A 27199-nucleotide genomic window follows, 5' to 3' on the forward strand; every position below is an offset into this window, starting at 1 on the left:
TTCCCCCTTTTTCCCCTTCTTTGCAAGAGCTGCGCGCGCGCAGCGGCGGCGGCGGCGGCGGCGGCGGCGCGAGCCCGGAGCCGACGCGGGCGGGGGCTGGGGGGGGGCGGCCGCCCTGGGAGCGCGCGCGCGCTCTCTGCCGGGCTCGCCGGGCCGGGCGCGCGCCCGGGGCCCCGCTCCCAGCCGCCGCGCGCTCCCGCGCCGGGGGCCCGGGCGGGGGGCGGGGGCCGCCGCGCTCCGGGGATGGAACGCGGGCCCGGATGGAACGTGGCCGGGGGCCGCCGCGGTGCGGGGCCGGAAGCCGGGCCGAAGCACACGCTCCGCCGGCGGGGGGGGGGGCCGCGGGGGGGGGCCCGCGGAGGCCGGGGGCGCGCGCGCGCGGGGGCCCGGAGGTGGGGGCGGCGCGTCGGCGGGGGAGGCCCGCGGCGCATGCGCACGCATGGGCGGGGCCGCGGCGCGCACGCTGCGGGCGGGGCCGGGGCGAAGCCGGAACGGGCCGTTCCCAGAGGCCCGGGCGGGCGGGCTCGGGGCCAGGGGCCGGGGTGCTGGGGCCCGGGCGCCCGAGAATGCCGGTGACCTTCAGCGCCTCCCGCCCCGCCCCCACCGTCCCCCCGAAACCGGACAGAGAGCGGAGCCGAGGGCTTAGAAACTTTATTGAGCACAAGAGAGGGGACCGCGGGGAGCCCCCCGGGGGGACCCCCCGACACACTAGAAAACGTACAAAAACCGGACGGGGCGCGGGGGGCGCGGGGGGCGCGGGCCTCACACCACCAGGCTCTCCCGGCTCAGGCCGAGGTTCTGTGGAAGACAAGGAGAGAGCGGGGTGTGAGCGGGGCTCCCCCCGGCCCCCAGCGCCCCCCGGGCCCCCCCCCCCCGCTTACCTTCCGGAGCCTCCTTTCTCGGGAGGACTGGGACTCGGTCTCGGAGTAGGGAGGCGGGGGTGGGGGGTAATAGGGTTCTTCCTCCTCCTCTTCCCTGGGGGGTCTCCTCCTCTCCCCCACCCCCTTTTTTCTGAGCACCTCTTCCAAGAAGCGGCCGTCATACTCGGGGTGCCCGGGCCGGCCCGGGTGGCCGTGACCCTGGCTGCCGTGGGGCTCCCGCCGGGGGTCATCCGGGGGTCTGCCCCTGGACCTGAAGTCATCGTAGTAGGGGTCCCCCGAGCGGGAGCAGAGGTCATCGCGGCTGCGGCTGCGGGGAGGCCCGCGAGCCCTGGCGCGGCCCCTCTCGGAGGGCGACGTCCTGCCCGACTCCACGGAGCTGGGCCTGGTCAGCTCATCCAGGGCATCCACGGAGTGGGCTCGCGGCCGCCGGGCCCCCCAGCCTCCCTCCCGGTCCCGGTCCCGGTCCCATCCTCCTGGGCTCCTCTGGGCGCGATAGTCCAGATCCTCATCCCGGATGGGCGTGAGGGCAGGGCCTCGGCGGGGCCGGGAGCGCCAGTCATCCTCGTGAAGGGAAGTCACTTCGCTCATGGCTGGGAGACGGGAGAAGACACCGTCAGTGGTGTGGGCAAGGGATGGGGCGCTCCCACCCCCCACCGGGAATGCCCGACAGCTCACCCCTCTCCACTCGGCCATTGGGCAGGCCAGGTCGAGAAGGGTCAAAGTTGGCCAGCTCCTTCTCCATGTAGTACAGCACCTTCATGGAGTCATCCTGCTGGTTGGCCTGGATCCGGTACCCACTGCGCACGTCTAGAGGGCAGGGGAGGCATGGGGTGGGGTGAGCAGGGAGATCTGACGGCCCAGGCTCTCAGCTCCCGCTACTCCCTCATGAAGCCCCAGTTCTGGGGCCACGACTCAGATGGGAATGTTGGGACTCTCACCTGAGTTTCTGGCACTGTCTGTGTCCCGAAGAAGGGGCACCTGGGAGCTGTGGCCACCAACTGAAGGAGAGACAGGGTCAGGCTCCAGCCACCCTTCCACCCCATCCCCCAAGACCTAGGCATCTTGTCCCCGAAGCCTTCCCTGATGCCTTCAGCTTTTGTCCCTGTGTTCCCCTCCAGCCCTTCCTCAAAGTCCTGGCCCCAAGGACCCAATCCAGCTTCCCCACCACCACCCTTTCACCACACACAGAGGCAGCTGCTTTCCTGCCTCACCTGAGCTCTGTTGGTCAAAATCCCCTGCGTAGCCATTGTGGACAGGACCCATCGGGATGAAGGGTGCAGGAGAAGGAGCCTTGGCTGGAGAGAGGTTACCATAGACGCTGGGTGCATAGACGCTGGGGGCGTAAATGCTCGGAACCCCTGAGGTGGCAGCTTTCCCAGCAGCATACACTGAGAGGAATCACATACAGTAGAACATAAGCCTCCTGAGGACAGCCCATCATTAAATACCAGCCTGAATTATCAAGAGAAGGGCCCACTGGTGCTCTTGACAGCACCCTCCAAGGTTTCTCTTCAGCCTCCTTCATCAAGAGGCTGAAGGGAGAATCTGATGAGGTCCCTTTAGGACCCAAAGGGAAGGAACGATGGCCCTGCCTGGCTACTGAGACTAAAGACCCCACCCCATCCCCACTGGCAGCTGCACATATTCTTCTCTCATTCTCTGACAAACTATCTTGGAGAGACTCCCACTCATATCTGCGAGGAAGCTTATGACTTGGGGGGAGGGAAGTGGCCCAGCCCAGTCCAGGCATCAGAGTCCTTGATTTGCATGGCCACTGGGGATGGGCAAGGAGCAGGTCTTCAAGCCAAATGGACATGGGGATGGTTCCATCTTAAATTTGGTTCTCAATTATGTACATCCCATCAGATTCCCTCCAGCCTTTCCAACCCAGAGCGTCCCCGGGAATGGAAAGCGAGTCTGGGTTGCTGTAAGGACGAAGACGGTTCACTAGGAGCTAGGGAAAGGTTACAATTAGCCTAATTAGCAGTACAGCTGCTTCTCGCTGACTCAGTGCATCTGGTTGGCCCTGGTATTGACTCTGAGTGACCCTGGAACCTTTCAGGGGTCCAATCCATGCATTAATTGTCCTCATCTGTAACCTCCAGGTCTTAACTTGGTTGGTGACCCTCGACAGAAAAGGAAGTCAAGGGCTTCTTTCAAAGCTCAGCTCAGCCATCACCTCCTCAAAAAGGTCTTTGCTGATCCTCCCTTCCCCCCAAATAAGCAATGAGCATCAGGCACCTACCATGTGCTGGTGTTGGAGATAACAGGACAAAAATGAAAGTGCCCTCAAACTGACAAGTTGGGGCAGATGATCTGGACCCAAGTGATTGGGGGGGGGTAGCACCTTATTGGAGCCCAGAAACAGGAGCTAGGATCTGGCCAGGAGAACACTAAACACTGCACAATGAATTACCTCACATGCTTCATGTATGTTTGTATGTGTTGTTTTCATGGATAGAAAACTTGTGGTTTTTGTCTGTTTTCTTAGCACCCAGCAGATAACAGATGCTTACCAAATGCTTATTGATGGATTGGTATCTAATAAGAAATGGATTAAGGGATAGCTAGGTGGTGCAGTGGATAGAGCACCAGCCCTAGAGTCAGGAGGACCTGAGTTCAAATCCAGCCTCAGACACTTAATAATTACCTAGCTGTGTGGCCTTGGGCAAGCCACTTAACCCCACTGCCTTGCAAAAACCAAAAAGATAAAAAAAAAAGATGGATTAATGATGGATAACATTCCCCAGTGGATAATCTACAATGGGGTTTCAAACAGTAGAAATGAGGCCATTAACCTATATCTAAGATCCCTGCAGGTCAGAACACTGACATCTTTTTTAAATGTAATGTCATTTCTGTTTTAATGGATTTTTACTTAGTTTGGTAAATGTTTCCCAATTACATTTTTTATCTAATCTGTTACTGAGTTGTTTCACTTGTGCCTGATTCTTCATGACCCCTGGGGTTTTCTTGGCAGAGATCCTGAATTGGTTTGCCATTTCCTTCTCCAACTCATTTTGCAGATGAAGAAACTGAGGCAAACAGAGTGAAGTCACTTGCCCAGGGTCACACTGCTATTTAAGTATCTGAGGCTAGATTTCAACTCGGGCCCTCCTGATTCCAGACCTGGCTCTTTATCCAGAGGTTTAAAGGCAAACAAAACCAAAATCACAGAATCAAGCATGCCATTCTCTCCAAAATACCTGACCAGGATACGGTGGAAAATCTCAAAATGACAAAAAAATCCCATTACTCTTTTGGACACTTATTAATGGCAGCTAGGTGAAATCAGAGTGAAAAGAGTGCCAGACCTGGAGTCACAAGGACTCATCTTCTTGAGTTTATATCTAATCTCACTTATTAGCCTAGTGACCCTGAGTCACTTAATCCTGTTTGCCTCAGTTTCCTCATCTGTAAAATGAACTGGAGAAGGAAATGACCAAGAATCTTTGCCAAGAAAACCCCAAATGGGCTCATGTAGAGTCAGACACAATTGAAATGACTGAACAACAAAATGGTTCGGGAAGTCTCTTCTTGAAATGAGTCCCCAAAGCCCAACCTTTTTAAATTCTAATAGGTCCCCTCCCCCCAAAAACAACTACCATCTCCTCCCAGAAACTGACCTCAATCCAACAACCCACACCTGCTCTCGACAACTTAGACAGAAGCCACAGCTATTCTATTTTCTCACTGTTTCCTAAATTTTGTTTTCACTCTTGCTGCTGCCTGGCCCCAACCATTGGAGGTAACAAAAGCCCCCAAATCAATACTTACAGGCCTCAGGACAGCAGCACTTTTCTGGGCAGCAGGGACAGCGAACATAGCAGCAACAGGTGTGGGGGCAGCACTGGCACCAACAGATGCCCAGGAGAAGGAAGACCAATATGGCAGCCAGGACAATCACCACCACAAAGAGCCAGTCTGTAAGAAAAAGAGGATAGGGCCTGGAGCTGAGGTCCTAGGGTGTCAGCCAGGGCAAGAGTCACATGGAGCAGTGCAAGGCAGGGAAAGGGGCAGGCAGCCCGGGGCCCAGAAGAGCCTTGGCCAAAAGCTGAGGTCCTAGGGGGTCAGGCAGTCACAGGGGCTGATGACAAGCCCCAGGAGCAGCAGGCACACAGGCCACACTGACAACATCTCTCACCACAAACCATCCTAAGGGGGCTTCATTACAAGCTTTCCTCATCCCCTTCCAGCTTTCTCAGAACTTTCATGAGCCATTTACTGAATCAGTGCACTTTACAATGCACTGATCAGTGATGCTGATGGGATTTTTTTGAGAGGGGTGTTTGAGGGGAGGGATTTGGTTTTGGAGAGATGAAGGGATAATGTGAGAAACTACAGGGTCATAAAAAAAATCAGACACAATCACAAATTTATTTTTACAAATCGTAGAACTGAAAATTTCAAGGACTTAGACAATGATCCCAATAATGCTATAACCCATAAGCCTCCCAAAGTGGTGCACCACAGGTGCAGAGTAGGGCATGCTTTTGTCAGATCTGGCCATCGTGTTGATTTGATTTGCTTAAGTGTATTTCTTTGCTGGGGGGGGGGGGGGGGAGTCATTAGGAAAGGAGGATTATAGAGTGAATATTTTTATGAGCTTTCATTTGAAGACTTAAGGTAAATTAAATTATGAGGTTCTGCACAGTTTTTGTCTTGGCCCATCCTAGGTACTCCAGAGTTGCCAGATTCAATTGAACTTAAGCCTTGTAACTGTCCTATGAGCTCAGCAGAGTAAGGGCTAGAATCCCCATTTTCCAGATAATGAAAACAGATAGCTAGCACTAATACAACAACGGTTCTGAAGTGTTTTTACAAATATTTCCTTATTTAAGCCGAATATTCCCATTTTACAGTTGAGTAACTGAGGCAGCTAGCAGATTAAGTGACTTGTCCAGGGTCACACAGCTGAGGTGGGATCTGAACCCAGGTCTTCCCGACTCCAAACCAACTCTATCCTCCCTGCCATGGCACCCCTCTGAAACCACAGCCTCAGAGGGGTGAAGACCTGCCCATAGCTAGTAAGGGGTAGAACTGGGTAGAGCTAGAATCCAAGCCCTCCCCATGAGCTGGCCTTGTGCTCTCCCACACTGCACAGCATCCACACTGGACTCCTCTGGCCTTTGCCAGATGGGTGTTGCTCTCCTAACTGCTTTGGGCACCCCTGAGCTCTCAGGACCAGAGCTGAAGAAGCTGTTCAGGATCAAGTCTAAAGTTCTGGCCCCTACACAGGGCAGAGGACAGCCCAGCTGGTCTCCCAGAAGGCCAAGGGAGAGGAAGATAGACAGCATGTTGTAGCTACTACAGGAGACCCCAGCTAGTGTTCATTTCTGAGGGGGGAGTGGGAGGAGGCAGGAAAGGAAGACAGGAAATAGGGCAGGGGGAGGGTGATCTTCAAGGCTAGGAGGTCTAAGGAAAAGTCAGGGAACAAGGACCCCCTGGCCTCCACCCCGTACCTTCCATGGACCCTATCTGAAAGTCTGGTAAGAGTTCAGCCACCCCCGAGGTCCTGCCTGGAGGGACAAAAGAGAAACAGTTGATTATTCCAGCAAGAAGCTGGCCAGGCTGGGCAGGAGAGGAGATAGCAGGTCCTTCTCCTACCCACCCCCAGCCCACCACGGCCCTGGCTCCTGGCTGTCTGGTCAGGCAGTGCCCTAAGCATGCCACCTCTAGCCACGTGCTGAGCTTATCACCACTCCAGGTGACCGAAGGCTGCCTGCAGGCCCAGAGAGGGCACCCCCAGCCTGTGCCCAGGATGGAGTTCCTACAAAGCACTGATCCTGTACTAAGATGGCACTCGTTCTCAACCACATACACGGTAGAGTATGTGCGTCAGCCCATCAATATATATGGACCGACATGTCAATATATATTTGGCGTCACTCTTGCATGCAGCCAGCTGGAGTGGGTAACATGCAGTAACAGCAGCCCCATGTGTCCTTTGAGGTCCAGGCTGCCTGCCGGCTGTCCCTGACTGACACTGCCTCCACCTTGGGAGACACAAGCAAGATAAGACAACTGGCGCTTTCCCTTTGAGGCCCGCCCCAGCTGGAAGAGGGCGCCGAGGCCAGCTCCCATCACTACAGAGGGGCAAGTCGAGGCTCAGGAATGAAGTTGGCCCAGGGATGGCCATGACTGGTTCGTGCTGGGTTGGGGAGCTTGGCAAGCATGGGTATGGATGCCAGAAGGCAGAATTAGACCCAAAGGAAAGAAAGCAGGCAAACAAGATGCTCATATGTGACCCTGGGTGGGAGAAGGGAGGATCCAGCCAGCTCTCCTTGTTTATTCACACTGGCGGAGGGCAGGCAGGCGGGCAATGAATAAGCATCAGACAATCATTATCTTCTACCCCCCCCCTTAAAAATATGTTTGGCCTTGGAATGTGTGGTGCTGGGACAGGAAATCAAATGTCTGTGCTGATTGAGGATAACCACATTTCTTCCTCATTTAGACTGATGGATAATGGGGGGGGGTCATCTCTTCTGCTGTAGATGCACAGTTGTGTATAAATCTAAGAGTGACTGGGCTAGCAAGGGTAGGAGAAGCTGAGACATGAGTCAGACCCAGGAAGCAGGCAGGCAGGCAGGCAGGCAGGCAGACAGACAGACAGACAGACAGACAGACAGACAGACAGACAGACAGACAGGAGATAAGGGAAGGGACTCCTAACCCTTCCACAATCACCCATGCCCCGCCCTATCCCCAAAATGAATTCAGGGGGTGGGGGGCCCCAATACCTCCATCCTTGCCCCCTTACCAAGGACGATGAGCTCAGCATAAGCTTCATTGTTGCCTTGGAGGTCCTGGGCAGAGACTACAGAGCAATAGTAGACACCACTGTCTCCCCAGGCAGTCTGATCAAAGGTCAGGTCAGCATCTGTGGCCAAAGACATCAATATTTGAGATCATTGGAAGGGGGTGGGGAAGGGCTTGTACATCCTGGCACTCTCCCTGTCTCTTCAAGGCAGAAATAGCCGGAGGGCCCCCACCCCCCCTCCCCCAATTATCCAGCCCCAGACAACTGTATGTCAATCTGGGGCATCCTGCCACTCCCTCCCTAGCTTGGGGAAGCCTCAGTTTACTATGGTGCCTGGAATGGAAATAGTCCATCTGTCAGGTCCCTCAGCATTTCCTGTTTCCTCCATGCTGCAAAAGCACTAATTACTTACATCCAGGTAGCCACCCACCAAGAGGTGGCAAGGCCAGATCCCCTGGGGCTGAAAAGTCAGGGATACAATCAGAGATAAAGGTACAGGGTACAGAAAAGGCAGGAGACTTGCCAAACCCCTAAGCTGGAGCTCCTCACCTGTGGCCCAAATACTTGGTTTTTCAAATCTCTTGATAACTGTATTTCAATAGAATTGGTTCCTCATTCATCCATCCTCAGTATTTTATTATGAGAAGGGAATGAACATTGGTTTCACTAGACTTCCTGCCTGGGAAGCCTATTACACAAATGAGGGCAAGTTCTGCCCCCTCACCTGTACATCCTGATCTTCGGCATGCACACTACACTCCCTCCAAGGCAGGTCTTGCCTGGTCCTGAGCCAGCACTCCAACCCCCAGCCCCCTTTAATGCTCCCTTTGCCCACCTAAACCCCACCTCCTCCTAAAAGCTGTGTGTGTGTGTGTGTGTGTGTGTGTGTGTGTGTACACATACACAAGGGACTGTGGGGGAAGAGGACAGGTAACCTCTCAGGGCCTTGTGGGATTGAATGAACAGTCCTAATAAAGTCAAATGAGGTCACCCAGCAGTTGATGGAAGAGTCAACAGACAAGCTTTCATTCATTAATTCATTCAACAAATGTTTCCTGAGCAGCTTTGTATGAGGCACACACAGAGTGAGCACTGAGCTCAGAGGACAAAGCGGGACCAAGTTATAGAAGCAAACTTGACCGGGGTAGTGCCTCAGTGACACCCCCCTCCAGATCTAGCTCTACCACTGAGCTCCTCTGGGAGGCAGCACAAATCACTGGCCCTCCCTGTATGGGTCTCCTCACTAACAAAAATGTATGTGTGTGTGTGTGAGGGAGGAGAAACTGGAGGAAGGATGTTTACACTAAAACCCTATCCTGTTTAGCACCCTGAAGGTGTCCAGCCCACCCTTCCCCTGCCTCTCTCCTCCTCCCCCCACAGCCTCCTCCATCTTACGCACTCCCAGTGATGGTGATCCGTCGCCCTTGGTAGTAGTCGCCCAGAGTCACGGCATTCCCCTGTTTTGTGGCCACCACTCTCACCGTTCGGACGCTGTCCTGACATTCCACATAGGGGTTGTAGCCGGGGTTGCCGGCCGCGAGCTGGGCATTGAGCTGGTTGTCAGCGCTGGCTGAGGAGAAAGCGTCAGTGACTCGATCCCGGCAGAAGGACTTATACTTCCAGATGACGATGGGGGTAGTGGGAACCCCTGAAAGCTGGTAGGAGCAGGGAAGGGTCACGGGCTGGAAGAGGATCACCACTTGGAAGGGATTGGATACTGTGACCTGGATGCAGGCTACAGGAGCTAGGAGGTCAAGAAGTCAGGAGTCAGAGAGGGTTGGAGGATGCCCAGTTAAACAACATAATCATCATCCTTCACATCTGCACCTCAAGGTTTCATATTCATTATACCATTTGATCCTCAAAACCATCCTCCTAAGGCATGCAAGGCAAGGGATTATTAGCTCCTTTTTACAGATTAGGAAACTGAGGCACCAAGGAAAGAAGTTCCTATGGTGACCAACACTGAATATTGGAACAGTGACTAGAACCTAGTTCTGACTCCCAAATGGTTTAGCAGCAAAGCACTATGGCATAGTCAAAGGGCAAGGTCTTAGATGTCACTAACATTCACTAGAGGTGGGTTCTAGCAACACACCCAAATAGCAAAGTGGACCTCCTGAAAGCCAGATGGCTCCCCGTGCCAAGACCTGGCCAAGAACCTTCTAAGAAGTCCAGGAATGGATGGAGATGGGATTTGGCTCACAGCAGCGTCCCTCTCACTTGCAGAATGACACCAACTAAAGCACTCAGAGGTTTATTCAGCTCTGAGCACAACAGGTTTTAAGGGCTTTGGAAAGCTGGAGCAGGTCTGGGAGAGGAGGAGGAGGAGGAGGAGGAGGAGGAGGAGGAGGGGGAGGGGGCCCAAGCCGGAGAAGGGTCTTGAATACAGATCATTGGGACAGCAACGGAAAGCACTAGGGACAAAGAAAAGCCTCAGGGGACAGACAGACAGGTCATTCTAGTCTTGGAGCAAATCGTGAGAATTGGGCTGACAACAGAGATGTCCCATTGGGGCACCCACTGCCTGGGAAGTGGGGGGGTGACTTCCCTCTCCCTGGGGTCTCCAGTCTGTTCCGGCTAGGATAACCCCAGAGGTGACTCTACAGCAGTTTTGGAGGCCACAAGAAAAAGACTGTTCCCAGATCTGAGTGACCCTGAGCAAGTCACTTTAACCTCCACGGATGCCAGCCTCGGGTGGGCGGAGAGGGCAGACTTGTTGGAACCCAAAGTCATGTACTAATGCCCACTGAATTGGATTGGGAGGCAACCTGCCACCTCGGTGGCCCTGGGGGCCAGGCTCCACTTTCTCCCTTCTCAAACCCTCGGCCCGAGCCTCCAGAGTCCAGGGCGGACCGGCCTGCGTGGCCTCTCCGGGGACTCCGGGCTCGACCCCGGCCATCCCAGCCGCGGGAAGATCGCTTCACCCGGGGCTTTCCGGGAGGCGAGGCGGGGGGCGCCGCGCAGCCGGCCCTCCCCGACCGGCGCGCTTCTTCCCACGGGCGCCCGCAGGCACCTGCTGCCTCCCGGGCTTCCCCGGGAAGGGCTCGGCTCGCAAGGGCCGGCTGCGGGCCCCGTCCCGCGGTCCCCGCGACCCCCGCGGTCCCCGCGACCCCCGCGACCCCCGCGATGCCCGCGGGCCGCTCCCCTCCCCCTCCCCGGCCCATTGTCCCCGGCGGGCCGGAGTTTCAGGCGGTTTCGCTTCCTGCCTCCCGGTGGGGGCGGGCCGGCCCGACCCCTCCCCCAGCCCCGGCCCGACCCCTCCCCCAGCCCCGGCCCGACCCCCCCCCCCAGCCCCGGCCCGGCCCCGCCGCCCCGGTCCCCTCTGCCCCCGCCCCGGCCCCGGCCCCGCCGCCCCGGTCCCCGCCGCCCCGGCCCCGGCCCCGGTCCCGGCCCCCGGAGGACCGCGGGTTTCGGCCACCCGGGCCGGGAGGGGGAGGGGCGGGGCCCCCGGCCCGCGGGCGGCTACCTGGGCACCCGAGGGTCAGCAGGAGCAGCAGCGCGGGCAGCGGGGGCAGCGGCGGCGGGGGCGCGCTCCGCCCGCGAGGGTCTCCTCCTGGCCGGGCCGCCGGAGCCATGGCAGCTGCGTTCCGCCGCCAGGTAGAGGCGGAGGAGGGAGGAGGGAGGGGAGGGGAGGGGGAGGGGCCGGGGGAGGGGAGCAGAGGAGGGGGCTGCGTGGGCCGGGGGCGGCCCGTACCATCCGCGGGAGGGGGGCCGCTCGGGCGCCGCCCGCTCACCTGCCCGCCTCGCCCGGCCGGCCCCGTGAGGGAAGGCGGCGGGAGCGCGGGTCGGGGCGGCCCGCCCGGCTCCGGCCGGTCCTTGGCCTCTGATTGGCCCCGACGCGTTCCCCGACTTCCCCCAAAATATCCTTTTGTCCCACTTGGGAAATGGAAGGGCCCAGGTGCGGCCGGGGCGGGGGCGGGGGCGGGGCCTGAGGCCCGACCCCGCCCACCTCCTCGGAGCCCCGGAAATGGGCCGGCCCAGGTAGGAGTGCGGGGAGGGCGGCCCCAGAGACTAAGAGCTGGCAGGGGCTGGGGGGCGCCCCCCGCTCGCATCTCTGGCCTCCGGTCGGGGCGTCTCTGCCTCGGAGAGAGGAGGCTGCCAGGAGCGAGCCACCTGCCGGATGCGGGCGGGGCCCGGCCGCTCACCTGTCCGTCCTCCCCCGCAGGGGCAATGGACCGACCCAGGTACTGGGGAGGGAAAGGGTCGGGCGGGAGATTCCAAAAGGGCATCCCCCGGGGGGCCGCTCCGCCCCTCCACTTTCCCGCACAACTTTTCTTGGCGGCTTCTCCCTCCCGAGTCTGCGCCTAATGAAATTAATTTAACGGATTAACTGGCTTTCCTCGGAGTAAAACTCTGCGCGCGTCCCTGGGGGCCGCGGCGCGCCTGCCCCCCCCGTCCCCACTTTCTCGGGTCAGTTCCCAGGGGCCCCTCCCTGGGGTCAGCCCCCCTCCCCCCGCCCTCGGCCGGGAGCCTGAGGCTCTTAAAGGGGCGGCTTGCCCAGGCCGGCCCAGGGCCGAAGCCGGACTCTTCTCGCGGCTTTCCCGGCGCCACCTCCCTAGGGGCAAAGGCAGAAACCGGGGCCGAGCGACTCTTCCTGCCGCTTGGTGGATGTGGCAAAGGTGGCGCGAGTCGGACACACTCTGGGGGTCTGGGATGCCCAGGTCCCCAGAGCTGGAAGTTAAGAAATAAAGGGCCAGACCTCTTATTAATCTGGCCCCGAACTCTCGTCCACCCCTTTGTCTTAAGACTTTCCTCTCCAGACAAGATGGACGCTCACCCCAAAGTCCTTCTGCCATCAGCGTGTGGGCTTTTTCGTTCCCTCCCCTGCAACTGTGGACCTCAGTTTCCCCATCTGTAAATTAAAAGGATGAGACTAAATCGCCAAGGACCCTTCTGAGTTCCACGGACCTCTGACTTTCGCTCACGCCCTTACCGTGCCAGGAATGCCTTTTTGTGTTTTTGTTCTTGTTTTTGCTAGGCACTGAGGTTAAGTGACTTACTCAAGGTCACCCAGTATCTGAGGGGCAGCCACTATGGGAACTCAGGTCCTCCTGACTCCAGGGCCCGCGCTCCACCCGCTGTTCCACCTAACCGCCCCCCGGGAATGCCGCCTTCTATCCCACAACTCTGGCCCTCCATCAGTAGCTCAACTGAAATTGTAGTTCTTCCAGAAAGCCAGTTCGAGCTCTGCTCAAAATGACCAAGTCCTTTTTCCTTTGATAAGACCCTTCTGGGGCCACCTTTCCCTTTCTCCCTTACATAGCCTGGCAGAGCTGGAAAATGGAAATCCTACTGCTAACTGATAATGGACAAGTCACTTAACCTCTGGCCCCTGATTCCTCTTTACAAAATGCGTGTCCCCTGCATGTACCATTTTATCTATATCTTTATCTATGATGATTCAAGGGCTAGTATCAAAATTGACCTTCCTGGCTTTGATTTAACTTTGGTCCAACATTGGGGGGATTTGCCTATTCTTATGAAATGACAAGCTCTGAATGGTCCCTTGGTTCTCGAGGCCTTTGCTCCCAATGCCTGTGATAACAGGGGATTTAGGATAGTCTATCAGTTAAAAAACAAACAAACATTTCCCCTTGGCTTACAAAATGGAAAATGGAAAGTGGTACCCTTTCTGAAGCGAAAGCATTTCCAAATACAGCTACTGAGACAGAATCTATCACTATTGAGCTTGCTAAGGAAAATTAAGATAGGGCATCTATACATCAACCACACTTTTCTCTTTAGAAATAGCTAAGAGCACTTAAAATAACTTTTAGCCATCTTACAAATACTAAACATTTTCACTTTTTGAAGAGTGGTTCAAATTATGCAACTAACCTAATGGTCTCAATGATGATTTCAATCTAAAATAATATGTCTGTGAGCTCTTGACTGTAGAATGTAATTTATGAAACACTATGGACAACAAAGCTTGTAATTTTTCACTTGGGTACACAGAAAATTGGGTCCGTTCTTTTATAGTCACAGGTAAATGAGCAGTTGACCACACGCAAATTTTATTTCAAATTAAATAATTGTTTGAATCAGTTATCTGTACACTCTCATGCAGTATGGTTGATCAAAATGCTGTAACATAATTGCAAAAAGTCATTAATTTTTTTTAACTCATCAAATAAATTTGGAGCTCCCTACGAATTCTGATTTTTCTTCACCTTGTTTCATGGTTACTGTGACCACAAAAAAACCGAGTTCTGGGGTTTTTCCATAAAGAAAGTTTTGTGTATGGGATCCTGGCTGCCTTTTTCTTTTTTGTGTTTCCTTTTCCTTTTAAAAAACTCCACTGGCTCCTTATCATCACCAAGATCAAATGTGAAATCCTCTGTTTGATATTCTAAGCCTTTCATAATCTGCCACCTCCCTTTCCGGTCTTTATAGACCCTATTCCTTACTAAATGCTCTGTGATTCAGTGATACTGGCCTCCTAGCTGTTCCCCCTTCAAGACATTCCCATCTTCATCTCTAGGAATTTTCACTGACTGCCCCTGAAATTCTCTCCCTTGCTCATCTCTATATCCTGGGCTTTCTTTAGGTCCCAACTAAAATCCTATGTTCTGGAAGAGATCTTTCCTGATCTCTCTTCATTTTCGTGTTTGTGTGTGTGTGTGTGTGTGTGTGTGTGTGTGTGTGTGTGTGTGTGTGTGTGTATTTGTTGAATATCCCTAATTCTATAAATTTTTTATTTGTACATACTTGTTTATGTGTTATCTAAATTAGAATGCAAACTCCTGAGAGACATTTTTGTTGGTTTGTTATTGTTGCCGTTTACCTGTTTTTATGTCCTCAACAAACTGTTTAAATAAAGTATTGTTTATTGTGAGTTGATCAGCCTTGATGGAAGCAACTCCTCTCAGCATTTCAGAGAACTAGGACAACCCTAGGAGACGGGCTATGGACAATGCTATCCCCATCCAGAGGAAGCAAAACAAAACAAAGCCCAAAACAACCCCTACAGAATCTGAATGAACACTATATGCACTTTTTCAAAATTTCTCATATGTATTTCTTTCCTATTTCATGGTTTTCTTTCTTTTCCCTTAATGCTAATTCCTCATACCAAAAGTGAGTAATCTGTAAACATGTCAAACATGTTGTGTATGTCCAATATTCACCAGACTGCTCACCATTGAAGGAAGGTGGAAGGAAATTATGTAACTTTAAAATATGCATATGCATATGGATGAAGGTTAGGGAACTTTTATAACATGATTGGAAAAATAAAATATCAAGTGGAAAATTAAAGTATTGCTGTTGACTTGACTGGATATGAATCTGTCCTCAGAGTGAAGGTAACCTTTTGAGTTTGAAAGGTTTAGAGGTTGAAGAGCAGCAGTGGCTCCAAAAAGGCAAGTGGCGGTGTCATTTACCAGACTGGCAGCAGTAGTTCCTGGCCAGACATGCATCTTCATGGGAGAGGATAGCCACCATGAAGAGAGTTTGGCCGTTTTTAAGTATGTGAAGCACATGCTAACTTCCTCCTGTTTTAATGGAATTGGATGATCAGCCTCCTGGCAGATAGTAACATTAGTTACTGAATCCTACTTTAAGTTTGCCTCTGTGTGTGTCCTATGTCTAACTTTTCTTTTATGTATAGGAATAAATTACTTGTCCCATCTCTCATTCTTTTTTTTTTAATCTGTTTTTTTTTTGGCAAGGCAATGGGATTAAGTCATACAGTTAGGTAATTATTAAGTATCTGAGGCTGGATTTGAACTCAAGTACTCCTGACTCCTAGCTGCCCCATCTCTGATTCTTATAAAACATTTGTAATTTTCTGATTCCTCCTTTCTGGGAAGATTGTAGATATGAGTAAAATCATCCCAGGGTCACCAGTATGGGAGACAATATGGCAAAGGAGGAAAAAACGGGGAATGTGAAAAGAGAGTCCTCTCTCATAAGTTAGGCTTCCCCAGGACTGAATGGAATAGAGATTGGGTGCAGTCCCTTCCCTGGATCCTGTGATAGCCCAGTAGCACTTCTTTGAAGCTTACAATTTTATATATCTGTTCTCATTTCTCAAATATAGAGAGAACTGAGCCAAATTTCTAAAAGTAGGAGCCATTCTCCAACTGATAAATGATCAAAGAGATATGAACGAACAGTTTTCAGATGAAGTCAACATAGCTATCTATAAGAAGGTGCTCTAAATTGCTATTGATTGAAGAAAGGCAAATTAAAACAATTCTGAAGTTCTACCTCAGATTGACCAATAGGAAGGAATGATAAATATAGGAGGGGATGTGGGAAAAATGAGACATGCATTTACTGCTGGTAGAGTTGTGAACTGATTCAAATAATTTGGAACTGTGCTCAAAGGACTATAAAACCATGCATACTCTTTGACCTAGCTGAGCCACTACTAATTGAATCCAAAAAGAGATATAAAAAAAAAAATGGAAAAAGATCTATGTGTACAAAAATATTTATATTTTCTGCTGGCAAAGAATTGGAAATTGGGAGGATGCCCATCAATTGGGAATGGCAGAACAAATTGTTGTATGTGACTGTGCTTCATTAGAAATGATGAGCAGGGCAGAGCCAAGATGGCGACAAGAGAGGAACATCTCTTAAGCGCTCTCTAATAAAACTAATAAACTAAGAACTCTAACTAAATTTTCAAGAGATAGAACCCACAGGGGGACCCAGTGAGGCAGTTCTACTCAAGGTAACCTGGAAAAGAGCAGAAAGGCTCTGCTCCCCAGGCTTGGAGGGGTGGCCCACCAGAGGGGTGGCCTGCCAGAGTGAAAGAACTTCAGCCTCTCAGAGGCAGCCCCAGGGTGCTGGGAGCTGCGGCTCACAGCAGTGGGGGAGTTTCCTGAGCTACGCCCTGGGGAGAACTGGGCAAAAACTGGGGGAACAGTGGGGGGACCTCTGCCAGAGAGAGCACTTGAAGGTCAGCCCTCAGGGCACACAGGAAACAAGCAGGCAGAGCCTGGAAGCAGGAGCCACAGGGCATGAGCCCATTGAACCTAGGGAGGGGAGTGAAGAGAGAGACTGCTGAACTCTGTCCTCTGTCCCTGGAAAAGGATGCTGGGGTTCTGACCACATTCAGATCCTGATCACAGTCTAGGCCCCCCAAAAAGAACAGCAGGGCCCCCCCAACCTCAGCCCCATGGCAGAGGGGGGTACCTATGATCATTCACAGACCAGGAGGAAGGACAGAGCCTCACACACTGAGATTCTTGTGGGAGTGTCCTAAAAGCTCAGGAAGCACCCCCCCCAAAACAGGCTTAGGCTGGGAAAATGAGCAAGCAGAGAAACGAGGAACACCATTGAGAAATATTTTGCCTGTGAGCCCAAGAAGGATCAAAACACTCAATATGAAGAGGAGGAAGCACAAGCTCCTGCATCTAAAGACTCCAAGAAAAACAGAAATTGGGCTCAAGCTATGACAGAGCTCAAAAAGGACTTTGAAAATCAAATGAGGGAGATAGAAGAAAAACTGGGAAAAGAAATGAGAGAGATGCAGGAAAAACATGAAAATGAAGTCAGCAGCTTAGTCAAGGAAATCCAAAAAAATGCTGAAGAAAATAGCATGCTAAAAACCAGCTTAGGTCAAATGGATAAAACAGTTCAAAAAGTTATTGAGGAGAAGAATGCTTTAAAAAGCATGATTGGCCAGATGGAAAAAGAGATAAGAAAGCTCTCTGAGGAAAACAAATCCTTCAGACAAAGACTAGAACTCAGGGAGATTGATGAATTTATGAAAAATCAGGACTCAATGCTTCAAAACCAAAAGAATGAAAACTTAGAAGAAAATGTGAAACATCTCATTGAAAAAAACAACTGATATGGAAAACAGATTTAGGAAAGATAATCTAAAAATTGTTGGAATACCTGAAAGTCATGATCACGAAAAGAGCCTTGACATCATTTTCAAAGAATTACTACAGGAAAATTGCCCTGATATCCTAGAAGCAGAGAGCAAAATAGAAATGGAGAGAATCCACCAATCTTCCTGAAAAAGAGATCCCCAAAAAACAACCCCCAGGAATATTATAGCCAAGTTCCAGAACTTCCAAGTCAAAGAGAAAATATTACAAGCAGCCAGAAGGACACAATTCAAATACTGTGGAGCTGCAATCAGGATCTCACGGGACTTAGTAGCAACTACATTAAAAGCTCATAGGGCTTGGAATATAATATACGGGAAGGCAAAAGAGCTTAGAATGCAATCGAGAATAAACTACCCAGAAAAACTGAATGTCCTCTTCCAGGGAAAAAAGATGGACTTTCAATGAACCGGGGGAATTTCAAATGTTCCTGTTGGAATGGCCAGAGCTGAACAGAAGGTTTGATCTTCAAATACAGGACTCAGGTGGAGCATAGAGAGTGGATGAGAAGGGGAAAATATGAGGGACTTAATGATGATGAACTGCATGTATTCCTGTATAGAAAAATGACACTGAGAATACTCATATGAACCTTCTTAATTAACAGAGCAGGTAGAAGGAGCTTTTATAGATGAAGCACAGGAGAAAACTGAATTTGAGGATATATTGTGGTGTAAAAATGGAGTCAATAGATAAAAGGGAAATGTAATGGGAGAAAGAAAAAGGAGAGGAGGAATAGGCTAAGATATTTCATGTAATAAGATTTCTCTTTATTACAATGAGCTATTGCAATGACATGGAAGGGAGGAAGGCAAGGGGGAATGAGGGAATCTTTGCTCTCATCAGAGGTGGCTAGGAGAGGAAACAGCATATATACTCAATGGGGTATAGACATGTGGAGTAAGAAGGAGAGAAGGGGGACAAGGGGAAGGGGTGGGCATGTGAATGATGGAGAAGAGGATGGACCATGGGGGGAGAGTGGTCAGATATAACACATTTTTTTTTTTTACTTCTTGCAAGGGGCTGGGATTGGATGGCTTGTCCTGGACCATAGGGCCAGGTAGATGCTGGGCCTAAGGGGTGGTATGGGAGCTCCGGGCCTCTTGGCCCCAGGGCCAGGGATCTGTCTGCTGCACCATTCAGCTACCCTACAGCAGAGTCAGAGTGAAAGGAGAGAGAAAATACAGTACATGATAGTGGAGAAATACCAAAGGAGGGAGTTGCGATCAGCAATGGCAATGGTGGAAAAATATGGAAGTAACTTTTGTGATGGACTTATCAATAAAGAATGTGATCCACCCGTGACAAAGTTGATGGTGTTGGAACACAGACTGAAGCACATTTTTTATCATTATTATTATTATTATTTGGGTGGGGTGCAGGACAAATGGGGCTGGGTGGCCTGCCTGGGGCTGCATAGCAGGGTGACCATTGGGTATCTGAGGCTGGATTTGGACCCAGGTGTTCTGGGGTCAAGGGCCAGTGCTCTGTCTGCCACCCAACCACCCCTACTATTATTACTATTTTATTTTATTTTGGGTCTTTTTTTTTTTGTTTGGTTTTTGCAGGGCAGTTGGGTTGGGTTGGCTTGCATGTCACACAGCTGGGTGATTGTTGGGTGTACGGGGCTGGATATGGGCTTGGATGCTCCTGGCTCCAGGGTTGGTGCTCCGTCCACTGCGCCACCTGGCCATACTTAAAATTATTACTATTTTTTATTTTAATTTTAATTTTTTTCTCTTCCCTTTACTTTATCACTCAAGCAAGTCTATTTTTTTGGGAGAGGGGGTATTTTGTTTACTTTTAAACAAGAATATTTTATTAATGTATAAAAAACATTATTTGTACAAAATGAGAATAAATAAATATTAAATTAAAAAAAAGAAATGATAAGCAAGATACTCTCAGAGTAAGTTAGTAAATTAAATCACACAGGTCTAGAGACAATACCCTAAGGAAATTTCACAGCCCCTCTAAAGTTGGCATGACCATTACACTCTTGGAGTCCCTGCAGGTTCTGAGTGGGGGGAAGGGGAAGGAAGGAATGAACAGGTAACAAATCAAAAGATCATAGATACTTTGGTATAAATGATGAGCAGGATACTCTCAGAGTAAGACTTACATGAGCAGATACAAAGTACTTTGCACTGTGTACAAAGTAACAACAATATTTTAAGATGATCATTTGTGAATGACTTAGATCTCAGCAATACAAGAATCCAAGATAACTGAAGGATTTAGGCTGAAAAATGCTTTCTGTCTCCAGTCAAAGAACTAATGGTATCTGAATACATGATGAAGCATCCTTTTTTAATTTTTCTTGAGTATTTTTGCCCATTTCTTTCACACATGATTAATATGGAAATATGTTTTATGTGATTATACACACACACACACACACACACTCACACACACATACACACACACATATATATAACCTATATCAAATAACTTGCCTTCCCAATGAGGCAGGATAGGAAAGGAGAAAGGGAGAGAATTTGGAACTTAAAGTTTAAAAAAAAATGTTAAAAATTGTTTCTCCCTGTAATTAGGTAGAAATGAAATACTAAATAAATGAGGAAAAAAAGAGAATTTTATATATCTGCATCTCACTGTGTTTATAATGCTGTTTTGAAATGGCAAGGTATTGTTATTTGGATGTGTTCTTTAATACCTGTTGGAGTATTCCTAGGTTCCATTACTGTGACTTCATAATAACCAGACCAGCCTGCCTCCTCTGCTATCCCACTCTGCCATGCCTTCCATCTTGCTGCTTCTCTTTCTTTCCCTTCCTGGGCTCTGGGCCTTGGAGTCCCTTAGCTGTCCCCCAGGAGGCTATTCCTGCCTGGCTTTTGTCACCCCCAACCCAACAACTCTATCTTGCCCAGTCAAAGAGTCTACCTGGTTCTTCCAGCCCCTATCCCACTCTTTCCCTAGGAAGAAGCAGATGATCCCAGAGGTCAGTGGGGATCTCCACCTACTACACACCTCCACAGACCAATCAGGCACCTACAGCTGCCAAGATGAGGCAGGTAATATCCGGGCAGCTTACAACGTGGACTTTCAAGATGGGACCAAACTCTATCTCAGCCACAGCGAGCTGGAAAAACAACCCCTGAGAAACAAGACCGTAGGAAATAGCAGCCAATGGACACTCTTCACCCAGTGGGGGCCATGGCAGGCCTGCAACCGCTGTGGCGTGCAGGGAGAACGGAAGCGTGTAGGCCTGTGCTACGCCAAGAGAGTAGACCAACAGGAGCTACTGCCCTGTGGGCTGACTGACCTTAGCTCACAAGAACTCCAACGGGGGCCTGAACTACAAGTCGCAGGTTGCTTTGTCCCTTGTGAGAACAACAATCCTGAAACCTCTGTGGTGCTTTATGGGACCTACAAGCTGGAAGAGAATAGCACAGTGTGGCTCAGCTGTCCCTTTGCCACCATCTACAAGTAAGAGGATCCAAGGATCTTGCCCCTAGACTCTCCCTTTAAGTCATAGCCCACCACTGTGCCTTCTCCAGAAGCTGGCATACTACTCCTATCTCCTAGAAGGTTGCTCCTTTCTTCCTCTAGGCACCTCCCTTTGGGAGTTAGCACTTGTTTTCCTAAGGCAGTAATTACCTTGTCTCTGGGTGACTTATTCACCAAAATCAAACTCATTTTCCTGCCCTGGGGTTCCCTAAACTGACTTGTGGTTGCTCCTTCCTCAGCTCCCTCTCCTCTCCTTCAAAACAGAAGGAGAAGACATAATAGCCTTCTTCAATGGAGTTCAGAAACCTGCTCAGCTGGGAGACACACCCCAGCTCTTAGAAACTCTCCTATCCCTCAACACTTGTCAACTTCAACATACCATTCGACCAATGAAGTTAGGTTGTTGTGAGATTGTTTTGACTTTTGAGGTATGTAGAGCTTTGGACTGGAGGTCAGGAACAGGGCAGTGGAAATGCCACCTTAGATACTTAGGAGCTAGATAAGTCATTTCAATATTCTGCAATTCCATTTTCTCTTTTGGAAAGAAAAAGACTTGAGCTCAGTGGCCTCAAAAGGTATCTATGATCTTCTGATTTGTTACCTGTTCATTCCTTCCTTCCTTCGCCTTCCCCCCAACTCAGACCCTGCAGGGACTCCAAGAGTGTAATGGCCATGCCAACTTTAGAGGGGACTGTGGAATTTCCTTAGGGGCTTGTCTCTAGGCCTGTGGGATTTAATTTTTTTCCTCCATGACTTGGCTGAAGGCATCAGTGACATGTTATCACATCTGCAGATGACACATTGTGAGGATAACTAACACGGTGACTGACAACACTAGAGACAAAAACATTAGATGGGCTCTGGTCAGTCAATAAGCTTTTGTGAAGTCCTACTGTGTGCCAGTGATGGGGCTATAAAGAGAAGCAAACTGCACATAAAAAGAAGAAAGAAACAGGAAGGCCAGAGAAGTAGCCTTCAACCTCCGGGAAATGTGGAGATGACCACCCTGGGCTTCCTCCTCCAATGGGCTATCTGTGAGGAGCTCTCAGATATACTCTCTCTCAATACTCAATAATGAGAGAAGGAGGGGGGGGACCCCTGGGTGGGAAGATGGGGCGGGGTGGTACTTAGAAGACATAAGTTTCAGAGTTGATGTGATCTTGGATAGATTTCTAGACACCATATATCTAGATAGATAGATAGATAGATAGATAGATAGATAGATAGATAAAAGTCAAAAATGATCTCACAGGGGCAGGATGGAGGGAGTGTGGCTAGACTATGAGTGGGCCTGCAGTTGGGATGCTCAGACTTCAGGAGTGGGAAGGGAGATGACAAGAGCCCACCTGTTTCTCCTGCAGGCCAGTGAGCTGGGAGTCTGATGAGCTCTCTCCCACCTGGCTGCAGCAGCTGTCTCCCAACCACTCGGACCCAATCCTCGATCTGGCCTCGGGAGGCAGTCGCCTGCAGGTATCCACTTCTGGTACTTACCGGTGCTACGTGAGCCACAAGCTGGTGGGGCGCTTCCAACCTGCCTGGACCCATGACACTCTGGCACCACGTGCCAGGTCCGAGCTGGCCCACATCTACTCTGTGATTGAGGCTGTCATGGTGATGGCCGTGCTTCTCCTTATTCTGTTCAGCTTTATCCAGATGTGCAGGACCAAGATGAGCACCAATGTCTAAGGATGAAATAAAGTGGGACCAAAAAGCTTATGTCTGGGTGTGTGAATGACTGGATGGGGCCTGACAGCTTGAGGAGAGCTAGGTGTGGGGAGGCCATGTGTCCTTATATGTTAGGGCCTGTGTGTGGGGTAAACAGGGCTCTCTAGTCCTTTCAAAGTGCTTTTCATTTCATATCCTAAATCAGAGATTCTCAGTTTGGGGGAGGGGCCTGAACTTCTTGGACAGCCTGGTGGAACCCATGGACCTCTGATCATAGATTAATGATTGAAATACATAAAACAAAATATACCAGAGAGGTCAAATTTCTCCCAAGGTCACCAGCTAGAAAGATTTGAACCCAGGGTCTCGGCCCCAAACTACATTTGAGACTCAGCATTTATTAAACACCTGCTGGGTCCACATCTGTATCACCCCCTTATCTCCTGGTGCTCTGCCCAAAGGACTGTAAATCTTGGTCTCTGAAACCTTACAAGATATCCTGGGGTTTATGGCCTAGATTTCCTTTTTTTAAAAAACCATACCTTAAACTCAACTCCCTTTGGCTCTCACTGACTGGCCAACATAGGACCAAGTCCCACTTGGTTACTGTTTGGGCCCTGATGACTCAGAGTGAGTGTAAATGGCAATTGTTTCTGTTTGACCAGAAACTCAGAAGATTTTTTGTTTGTTTTGACTAGATAAAAGAGGCCATTCTTTGCCTCATTTCTTACTAAGTCTTAATCACTGAATGGGTGTTGCCTCAATCAAATGGAGACCTGGGAAAGACTTGAGCTTAAAAAGGCCAGAGTCTCCCACTGCATCCAGGACCATCTCCAGTCACCCTCATTCTTATCTGGCCACTGGACCCAGATAGCTCCAGAAGAAAAAGTGAGACTGGTGGCTTAGCATAGCCCTGCTTCACTTAAATCCAACTCACTTGCAAGTCATAGCATTAAGTCCCTGATGTCACAGTTCTCCTTGAGAACTAAGGACAAACTGTATATTGATACCTGTGCTAAGCTCTTGTCTTTCATTCCTGAAGAGAACTATAACATCCGGGAGGTGACTTGCAAGTGAATTGGATCTAAGAGGCGGGGCTGAGCAGAGTCACCAGCCTCACTCTCCCCTCCATCTGAGTCAGTGGCCAGATATAGTTCAAGATGACTGGAGATGACCCTGGATACAATGGGAGACCTAAACAAAAGGCATTCCCTGCCCTCAGGGAGCATGCCAACAACTCTACTGTATATTTAGGATAAATCTGAGGTTCCTGATAAGAGCTGAAAAACACCATTTCCTCTCTTTTAAATGAGACACAACTGAAAATGGGATTCTTTGCTTCTGTGCCTCAAGGCACCTGCTCCTGATAGTTACTGGGATCTGTGGGTGACAATGCCCTCTGCAGGTGAAGCTCCCAAGTATATGTGCATGTAACTATATTTGCAGCTGCCCATGGGCAGGGGAGACTCTTAGAGGAGCCTGGGCGTCTCTGATTCTACAGGTGTCCAACCTTTGCCCTTTCAGACATACCTGTCCCATGACCACCCCCGGTTCTTCTCATTCCAAAACTGTTGTGGGTGACAGTTAACCAACACCCTCTACATTTCAGAGAAGGCCACTTTCTTTATCCTATGCCCTTGGAGGGTGGGCAGGGTTGGGGCGATGAGTCCTCTCTATATAAATGAGGAAGCAAAGATAATGAGGCAAAGTCTGAGTTCCCACAGCCAGCCCCAGTGAGGATAGGGCTTCTCACGCCAGTCATGCCCAAAGCTGCTGGACCTGACTCTTCCTCCTTCTGCCCCTCCTGCATTCCTTCCCTCTACACCAGGCCAGCTGCTCTGTTCCAGCAACACAGCCTTCCCAGAACTTGGCTCCCCTGGGCAGTGCCCATAAAGCCCAGGCGGGTGGCTCCTGGCAGTGCAGTGGACTCTGAGCCAGCTGGCTCCCTCCCTGGATCTGCGGTGCAGCAATGCTCCCTCTGATTAGGCCTCACGTCAGCCCTTAGTCATTCTGGGCAGCAGACAGCAGGTCTGCCAAGGGTGAGGGGAGCCAGAGATGGGACAAAGCAGGGTGGAGCCCGGGTAGGGTGGCCACTGTGGTCCTGAACTGAGAGTCCTAGAACCACAGACACCCCCAAGGCCTGTCCAATCCCTTATTCTGCCGAGTCTGAGGCCCAACAATACCAAAGTACTTGCCCCAACTCATATCAGCCATTAATAATCCAGGTAGATTTCAGCCCCAGGTCCTTAGGCTCCAAATCCATCATCTCAGGAGATCTAGATTCAAGTCTTGGCTTTGAGGATCCTTGGCTATGAGAAGTTGAGCAATCTATAAACAAGTATTAAATACTTATTGGGTCCTGGGCCCAGAGAACAAAGACATAAAATGGGAACAGTCCCTGCCCTGAAAAAGTTTATATTTTATCCAGGAAGACAACATTCACAGATATCAGGATACAAACTATATACAAGGTAATTGCAGGAGGACAATTGAGAAGTGGGGTGAGGGGGTGGGGAAAATCAGAAAGAAAACCCTCCTTGAGAAGGTTACTTCTGATCTAAAAAGAAACAAGGGATTCTAAGAGGAGGCAAGTAGGGAATGCTTTCCAGGCATGAGAAATAGGCAAAGGTATGGAGGTAAAAAAAAGTCCTGTGTAAGGAATGGCAGGAAGGGTGAGGGGAGAATAAATTCATTATAAGATGAGAAAAGTAGACTGGAATTTATATTCTGTTACTCAGATAAATTCAAAATCTGATGTTGTTCAGGTGTGTCCAATTCTCTGTCATCTCTTTTGGTATTTTCTTGGCAATGATAACTGGAGTGGTTTGCTACTTCCTACTCCAACTCATTTTATGGATGGGTAAACTGAGACAAACAAGGTGAAGTGACTTCCCCAGGGTCACAGAGCTAGTTAGTAAGTGTCTGAGGCTGCATGTGAAATAGGGAAGAGCAGTCTTTCTGACTCCAGACCCAGCTCTATCCAGATCCTGGGTAAATACCTTTATATTGTGAGGCTGCTAGGTAGAACAGTGGTGAGAGTGCTGGGTCTGTATTTTTACTGAATTTTATCACTTATCTAATCAGTCCTACCTCCCTAACTCTTGCATCACACAATCAACATTTTATAAAAAGAAGCATCAGGCACTTTAAAAAAACAAAAAGACAAAAGACAGTCCCTGTCCTCAAGGAGCTTCCAATCTAATGGAGGAGACAACATGGAAACAAATATAGACAAAGCAAGTTATGTATAGGATAAATAAATAATTACAGAGGAAAAGCTCTGGAATGGAGAGGAATTGTGGAAGGCTTCCCGAGAAGGGGAGATTTTAGCTGGGACATAAAGGAAGCCTGGGAGGTCAGTCACTGGAGCAGAGGAAGAAGAACCTTCCAGGCATAGGGGCCAGTCATGGCAGGATCCTTTTTGAGATACAGCTCAGAGACTAGTCTTACTGTATCCAAGAAAACATGTCAGGGAAAGGTGTGAGGAGACTGGAAAGGTAGGAGGGAGCAGGCTATAAAGGACTTTGAATGCCAACCAGAGCAGTTAGGATTTGCTCCTAGAGCCAATATGGAACCACTGGAGTTCATTGAAAAGGAAGGGTTAGACCCTATCCCTTAGAAAAATCAGTTTGGTGGCTGAGTGGAGGATGGGTTGAAGTGGGGAGAAATTTGAGGCAAGCAGAACAACCCCCGCCCCAGTAGCTATTGGAACAATTCAGGTGTGAGGTGACCAGGGCCAAGCTTGGTGAAGGGGCAGTGTCAGAAGAAAGAAAGGAGTATATCTGAGAGATGATGAGGAAGTGACATCACTAGGACTCAGCAACAGCTTTGATGTCAGTGGGAGGAGAGTGAGGAGTCTAGGATGACTCTTGGTTTATGAGTCTGAAGATCTGGGAGGAAGGTGGTACCTTCCATAGTAAAAGGGAAGGTAGAGTTTAAGGGAGAGTAATAAATTCTGTTTTCCATATGTTAGATGTAAGGTGTCTACTGGATATCCATTTCAAGGCAGTTGATGATTCAAGACTAGAGGTCAGCAAAGAGTTGGGACAGGGAAGGGACATTTGAGAATCATCTCCATAGAGTTAGTCAGTAAATTTATGGGAGCTGATGAGAGCCCCAAGTGGTAGTAGAGAGAGAAGAGAAGAGAGACTAGGATAGAGCCCTGAAGGACAGCTCTGGGAAGGATCCAGCAAAGGAGAGAGGGAGGGAGTGCTCAGACAGGTGTGAAGAAAACTATTTGAACTACATTAGCTTTTAGAAAAGGAATTTGCGTAGTGGCAAAGAATTGGAAATTGTGGGGATGTCCATCAATTGGGGAATGGTTATAAACAAGTTATGGTCCATGAATACTATGGAATATTATTGTTCTAGAAGAAACCATAAATGGTTGGGCTCTAGAGAAGCATGGACTGTCTTACAGGATTTGATGCTGAACGAAGGGAGCAGAACCAAGAGAACAATGCACAAGGTAACAACACTGTGAGATGATCAACCTTGATGGTCTGCTCCTCTTAGCAGTTCAGAGCCAGGACAACTGCATTAGACCTGGACAATGTTATCCCCATCCA

General features: G+C 50.2%; 2 protein-coding genes across 3 annotated transcripts; one reads left to right on the plus strand and one right to left on the minus strand.

Moving 5' to 3' along the window:
• Positions 1-609: 609 nt before the first annotated feature.
• On the minus strand, positions 610-11293 carry LSR (lipolysis stimulated lipoprotein receptor). 2 transcript variants are annotated; one of them, XM_074218925.1, is made up of 10 exons: positions 11114-11293; positions 9044-9388; positions 7645-7764; positions 6344-6400; positions 4659-4805; positions 2093-2269; positions 1820-1879; positions 1557-1688; positions 882-1471; positions 610-798 (listed from the first exon to the last, which is right to left on the minus strand). In XM_074218925.1, exons 1-10 carry the CDS (start codon positions 11220-11222, stop codon positions 763-765), a joined length of 1773 nt encoding a protein of 590 aa, XP_074075026.1. In that variant the 5' UTR covers positions 11223-11293; the 3' UTR covers positions 610-762. The 2 variants fall into 2 exon arrangements, with proteins under 2 accessions (XP_074075026.1, XP_074075027.1); XM_074218926.1 differs by lacking the exon at positions 6344-6400 and having other exon boundaries at positions 611-798; positions 11114-11279.
• An 8919-nt stretch (positions 11294-20212) lies between these two features.
• FAM187B (family with sequence similarity 187 member B) lies at positions 20213-22682 on the plus strand. Its single transcript, XM_074192596.1, has 2 exons — positions 20213-20945; positions 22328-22682. Exons 1-2 carry the CDS (start codon positions 20254-20256, stop codon positions 22650-22652), a joined length of 1017 nt encoding a protein of 338 aa, XP_074048697.1. The 5' UTR covers positions 20213-20253; the 3' UTR covers positions 22653-22682.
• The last annotated feature ends 4517 nt before the right edge of the window (positions 22683-27199 follow it).

The sequence above is a fragment of the Macrotis lagotis genome, chromosome 1, assembly GCF_037893015.1.
Source record: "Macrotis lagotis isolate mMagLag1 chromosome 1, bilby.v1.9.chrom.fasta, whole genome shotgun sequence".
Classification (NCBI taxonomy): Eukaryota; Metazoa; Chordata; class Mammalia; order Peramelemorphia; family Peramelidae; genus Macrotis; species Macrotis lagotis.

Coding starts and splice junctions, on each gene's coding strand:
- LSR (XM_074218925.1), bottom strand. CDS start 11,222: ATGGCTCCGGCGGCCCGGCCAGGAGGAGACCCTCGCGGGCGGAGCGCG. Junction 9,389..11,113: donor GCTGACCCTCGGGTGCCCAG/GTAGCCGCCCGC, acceptor TTGACCTCCTAG/CTCCTGTAGCCTGCATCCAG. Junction 2,270..4,658: donor GTGCTGCTGTCCTGAGGCCT/GTAAGTATTGAT, acceptor GATTCCTCTCAG/TGTATGCTGCTGGGAAAGCT.
- FAM187B (XM_074192596.1), top strand. CDS start 20,254: ATGCCTTCCATCTTGCTGCTTCTCTTTCTTTCCCTTCCTGGGCTCTGG. Junction 20,946..22,327: donor CCCTTTGCCACCATCTACAA/GTAAGAGGATCC, acceptor TTTCTCCTGCAG/GCCAGTGAGCTGGGAGTCTG.